General features: G+C 45.0%; 2 protein-coding genes across 6 annotated transcripts in view; both read right to left on the bottom strand.

Annotated features, from left to right (window-relative positions):
• The window catches only part of znf106b (zinc finger protein 106b), a 129,406-nt gene that overhangs the window by 8,920 nt on the left and 114,486 nt on the right, over positions 1-6,000 (bottom strand). The gene's annotated exons all lie outside the window — the stretch shown is intronic.
• On the bottom strand, positions 236-3,680 carry LOC139023187 (sterol regulatory element-binding protein 1-like). Its single transcript, XM_070435726.1, has 3 exons — positions 3,372-3,680; positions 441-961; positions 236-337 (listed from the first exon to the last, which is right to left on the bottom strand). The coding sequence occupies exons 1-3, from the start codon at positions 3,517-3,519 to the stop codon at positions 236-238; spliced, it is 771 nt and encodes a 256-aa protein (XP_070291827.1). The 5' UTR covers positions 3,520-3,680.

The raw sequence follows: 6,000 nt of genomic DNA, 5'->3' as shown, positions 1-6,000 counted from the left end.
AGTCTTAACTACTAACAGCACATGGTGGGGTCCCTCCCTCTATTATCTGACAGGACGGGGCTGAGCAGGGAGGGCCATGGGGAAACCCCTACAACCATTAAAATAGCTATGGTTCATCTCCACGTGGAAGGGGTTAGGATTAGAGGGAGTGACTCAGTTTAAGTTTCCTTGCATTCGTTTGCTCCCTTGGCCTTATTTCGGCTATTGTAGACTCTCATCCATCTACTACCAGCATTCAACTATTAATACAGAGAATGGAGACAATCTGTTCCTCACCTTTGTAGCCATTTTGGGTGCTGTAGTTAATCCGGATCTGCTGGGCGTGGGCCTGGGCCTGCTGGGGGGCAGGAGAGGTGAACAGGGCTTGGGGGCGGCGCTGAAAACGGGCGCCCTAACCTCATTCAAGGCAATCCCCTTATGTCTCCATAAATAGCAGGTACCAATAGTAGCCACTTCCGCTCACCCAGATAAGGCACATACTCGGGGCTCTGGCCGGGTACAGTATGGGGGGAGGAGGCTGGGGAAGAGCTGGACTGGAACAGGGGCTGGGGGGGAGAGCGGACCGGCAGGGGCAGGTCCACCTTGGGCTGCCTGAGACCCTGAGCAGCCTGGGCTGATGGAGAGCCCTGCTGGGGAGCTGGCAGCGGCCTGGGTAGTGGTACAGGGGTGGAGGTGGTGACCTGGGCCAGGGGCGACTGCTGGAAGGTGGGGGGGTGGAAGGCCTTGTCTGGGGGGGAGGAACTACGGATGATGGGGGGCCCCAGGAGAGCATCAAGGTGGGGGCTGCTGCTCAGGATGGAGGAGGATGTGGTGGATGGAGGGGAGGGGATGGAGTGGGGCAGGCCGAGGGCAGGGAGGTCCTGGGTAGGGGTGACCCCTGTGAACTGAGGGGGGTCAAAGAGACCCGCCATGTCCTGGTTGAACTCCACCATGTCCTGGTTGTTGATGAGCTGCAGCATGTCTGAGGAGAGATGGGAATATAGTCAGAGTACTCCATAGATTGAGAGAACCAGAGACAGAGAGAGACAGGGGATGCCTTGTTAACCATGACATTGCCACAGAAATCAGGAGAAATGGAGCAGAGATAAAACCCTGTAACCCAATCAGAGCGTTTCATGATTGTCAACTAAAAGCTTAAATTAAGACTTGAACCATTGGGTGACTGACTGACAGAGCATTTCTCCCATCTCTCTCACCACACCACATGGTAATGGGTCACTTAATCTCTGCCCTAACTCAACTAGAAAACACCAAGAACTGGGCTCAAAGTGTCCCAGAGTAGGTGCTGATCTAAGATCAGTTTTGATCATAATGAATCAGATTATCATGAACACAAAAGATCTGATCCTAGAACAGCACTCCTACTCAGATACTTTGTGGATATGGGCCCTGATCTGAGAAGTAGAGCAGGACAGTAAATGGGGCCAGCTCAGTGCAGTCCTGGTCAGTGGTCAGTAATGCAGTTATTATGGGGCCACTGCAGCAGAGCAGACTGGCTCTATGCCACTCTAATGGGCTCCAAAAGGGCCACAGCGAGACAGGCAACACAATAGACACTATGATCACAGTCACACCRTCCCAGACCTGCAGCTACTTCACTACTATTCACAGCATTATGATGCACACGGTCTGTCAAAAGKACAACAACCCTGAGTAGGTGAGGATGGAGACRCAAGAAGAATTGAGTGTTGATGAAAATTGAGTGTTGATGAAAATGCACCCTCCACGTAAACATGGCATGGTAGCACTTTACATTAGAACGGAGTAATAGTAACAAGTTAATTACTCACACTGAAAACCTTATTCTCTAATAATAATATTAATACAACAGGACGTGTTTTATGGTAATACACTGTATAGCATACTTGTTTCATCAGCTAGAGATGYTCACAATTATTGTCTATGCGAAACCTTYGTTAGTACAGTATAGCTTATTCTTCTGGATTTCCAACAGAAATAGGCTGTAGGCTAGGCTATCCCAAATGAGTTTCAGGCAGCACAGTGAGCAGGCTGTTCCCTGGCAAGGAGAAAGACCATTTTGTTTAATCTTAGACCCAATTATCAAGCTAATAGTCATATGTTATAAGGACTAGGTCCAGTAATAACGGAACACACTTCATGCTTCTGCCTTTGCTTCTGCTCTCTGTCTGCACTGCCACACCCAGTCTGACTAGCCTGGATTTGTAACAATGTTTTGTATGAGGTGATTGCTGCCGACCAATCAGAAAGTGCCTCAGACACTTGCAATGCAGACCAGCCCCCAAGATAGAAAGAGAGGAAGCACTTGTGGTTTCAATGAGAAGGGGTTACTATGGGACAATTTAGTGCTGGGTTACTCTCGGTCAATTTTTAGGGTGGATGCGTGGAATCAATGAAGGGTGAGATGCTGCAGCAGAGCACTTGTTGGCAAACAACCATTGATTATACTGACAAATAACATTAGTTAATATCACCAACGAATCGAATAGACACCATTTAATTGAATRCACTGATGCATTAACGTAACTAGKTTCGATATAATGTAACTAATTTAAATATAAACGATTAACATTTTATTAATAAGACTGCAACATATTGTAACGATGATTCATTCATACATAACTATGATTTATAAATGGATGGGAAAAAGCAACCATCAGATCATGATTCATGTTATAGACTTATTTCACGCCTCTTGAAATGAACCCGACAGGGAATGCTCGACATTAACCTCGTCGTGATGTCAGTAGGACARGTTGGAGGGGGCGGGGCACATTGTAACTAGMGTCTGTTCCGTTCATCACACACAAGTTAGCAGTGAAATATCAGCTCGTGTAGTATACACATTGTTTTAACTTATCAATGTCATGCAAAATAGCAGACACAAACGTGTCTAGAGTTCGATCAGAACCAAAACGCAAAAACGAGAGCAGCAACAACAGAAAAACAAACACCGAACTCAGACAGTAGCTAGCTAGTTCCATAAGGTTAGCTAGGATTCTCCTCGACCCTGAGGGAAGGCTTCCTTCTCCTACTACCACATAACGTTACTGTTTGAGTCAAATACAAAACTCTTACATTTGATTTAAGGTCATAACTAATGTTAGTTAGCTAACTTGCTAACATGACAGCTAACTAAGCTGTACATCATTCAACATTTCTCACTGGGTGCCTATTCGTAGTTAATGGTACCTCACTCAGTAACGTTATGTGTACAAGCTGTTTCATGTATATGTTGCTGCTATTGCTGTCACTTGTTTGGCTAGCTAGCTAACATTCGCAACAACAATAGCTAACTAGCTATGGATAGTTAGCTAAAACTAGCTAAMGCGTTACCAAGTTCAAGTTGTCCGTTTTGCTAGCTAGCTTACTAGTAAGCTTAACGTTCTTACCATCAATGTCATTGAGCAGAGCCGTGTCAATATCGCTGGGGTCATTTAGGGATATGGTTGGATCCAGATTATCCAGCGACTGATCGTCAAAAGACAAGTTCATTTTTGCTGTCTCGTTATGGTTAGCTAACTCACTGTGGCTAAACATTTACGATTTCCACTTAAATCGATGTTTGTGTATCTAGCTACATTTGCAATAATTCCAGTGAGATAAACTCAAATTCTGTTATTGATCTGTCAAATAGTGCCTTCTTCTGTCTTCATATTGATGCCCAAGAGGCACACTTCTCACGCTAAACAGTGCTCATTGAGGATCCACATGCTTTGCTAGCTAGTTACAGAGCGCTTAATGAGTGACACTTGTTCTAGCCAATCCTCGACCACCTGTGAATTCTGTCTCCCCCTCCTGGTCTCGTACTTGTTTTGACTGGCAACTCCAGGACGAAATACAGTATGTCCATGGTTTTTACATTTGTGCATGGCTATTGCAAAGAATAAAAAGCAGTGTTCCTTGAAAACTACTATAATGTAGGATGAACACTGTGGGGAAATACATATCCAAAGTTAATAAGCTTCTTCAAGTGCCAAATACATAAATTGAACGTGGAAATATCATGTCATGTTTTTAATATTTGTTTTGTTTCGTGGTCTGCACTTATATAATGCATTAATGACGTTTTATAATAGAGAAAATGGTATTGTCCTCTGGAAAACAACAGCATGGGTATGTTTATTATGGGCTTGTCCTTAACAGCCAATCAACGCCAAGCAGGGGTGGGCTAACAACTGTTCAAGCTTGTGTGGCCCGTAGKGATGACTGCCTGTAGAACCAGAGAAATCGACCAATGGGGAACTCGAAAACCGAGTGGGGTGATCTGACATCACGACTTTGGCTCCCGTGGTTACATCATGTATTTCTCCTGGAGTAGTAGAGGGAAAGGGGGAGCAGGCTAAATATACGGAGGGACATACGTACAGTGCCTAGTGCGGCTTCAAAACTTTTAGGGCAAGACAAGATTAACAGGGTTGATTTAACAAAGCTCATGGAAGTCCCCTTTGGTTGGACAATGACATGTATTATAAACTCAAAGCAAACAACATTTTCTTCAAACAATAAATAACAAAAACAAATATTATTCAAACCATGGTAATTAAGCAATTAACACAAAGTAATGGCTCTATAAATGACCATTCAATAATCAGCAATAATAACCTTGATCAAATTATCCGATATGTGGATTGTAGTAGGACATGTGAGCCGTGTGTGAGCTCACCAAAACACAAGCACACACAAAGGAGGCACAACAAAGGTGTGGTACTGGAAAGAAATGGGTCAACAACCGACAGTAGCACAGCTGCAAACTAGATGTTGAATAGCAAGCAGTGGAGCAGGAGAGATATAGTATATAGGGGCCCGGCCTGCTGTCAGCAGGACTGCCTTTGTTGCCTGGGGCAATTGTTGTCCTGACTGACATGATGCTCTTTTGAATCTGGCAACACACCAGGAGATCAGTGTGATGCTCAACAGGCAGCCAAAGGAGCAGTCAGTTATCAGCATAGATCCAATAGAGAGGTCTATGGGTGTGCAATGTATTCAGTCAGGGAGATCCAGGCGGATCTATACTGAACAAAAATCAAAATGTAAAATGTTGGTCCCATGTTTCATGAGCTGAAAAAATTTTATCCCAGAAAATGTCCATACACACAAAAAGCTTATTTCTCTCAAATGTGCACAAATTTGTTTACGTCCCTGTTAGTGACGTGATATTACCCTGCATACCACTGCTGGCTTGCTTCTGAAGCTAAGCAGGGTTGGTCCTGGTCAGTCCCTGGATGGGAGACCAGGTGCTGCTGGAAGTGGTGTTGGAGGGCCAGTAGGAGGCACTCTTTCCTCTGGTCTAAACAAAGATCCCAATGCCCCAGGGCAGTGATTGGGGACACTGCTCTGTGTAGGGTGCCGTCTTTCGGATGGGACGTTAAACGGGTGTCCTGACTATCTGAGGTCATTAAAGATCCCATGGCACTTATCGTAAGAGTAGGGGTGTTAACCCCGGTGTCCTGGCTAAATTCCCAATCTGGCCCTCAACCATCACGGTCACCTAATAATCCCCAGTTTACAATTGGCTCATTCATCCCCCTCCTCTCCCCTGTAACTATTCCCCAGGTCGTTGCTGCAAATGAGAATGTGTTCTCAGTCAACTTACCCGGTAAAATAAATAAGTGAGCATTTCTCATTTGCCAAGATAATCCATCCACCTGACAGGTGTGGTATATCAAGATTAAACAATATGATCATTACACAGGTGCAACTTATGCTGGGGACAATAAATGGCCAGTCTAAAATGTGCAGTTTTATCACACAATACCACAGATATCTCAAGTTTTGAGGGAGCGTGCAATTGGCATGCTGACTGCAGGAATGTTCACCAGAACTGTTGCCAGAGAATTTAATGTTAATTTCTCTACCATAAGCTGCCTTAACGTCATTTTAGAGAATTTGGCAATATGTCCAACCGGCCTCACAACCACGTGTAACCACGCCAGCCCAGGACCTCCACATCCGGCTTCTTCCCCTGCGGGATGGTCTGAGACTAACCACCCGGACAGCTGCTGAAACTGGGTTTGCACA

This window comes from Salvelinus sp. IW2-2015, linkage group LG28 (genome assembly GCF_002910315.2).
Source record: "Salvelinus sp. IW2-2015 linkage group LG28, ASM291031v2, whole genome shotgun sequence".
Lineage (NCBI taxonomy): Eukaryota > Metazoa > Chordata > Actinopteri > Salmoniformes > Salmonidae > Salvelinus > Salvelinus sp. IW2-2015.
Note: the sequence above shows the minus strand (reverse complement) of the source record. Positions and strands in the feature narration are given on the sequence as shown.

Coding starts and splice junctions, on each gene's coding strand:
- LOC139023187 (XM_070435726.1), bottom strand. CDS start 3,519: ATGTTTAGCCACAGTGAGTTAGCTAACCATAACGAGACAGCAAAAATG. Junction 962..3,371: donor TCTGCTCAATGACATTGATG/GTAAGAACGTTA, acceptor ATCTCTCCTCAG/ACATGCTGCAGCTCATCAAC. Junction 338..440: donor AGCGGAAGTGGCTACTATTG/GTACCTGCTATT, acceptor CCTGCCCCCCAG/CAGGCCCAGGCCCACGCCCA.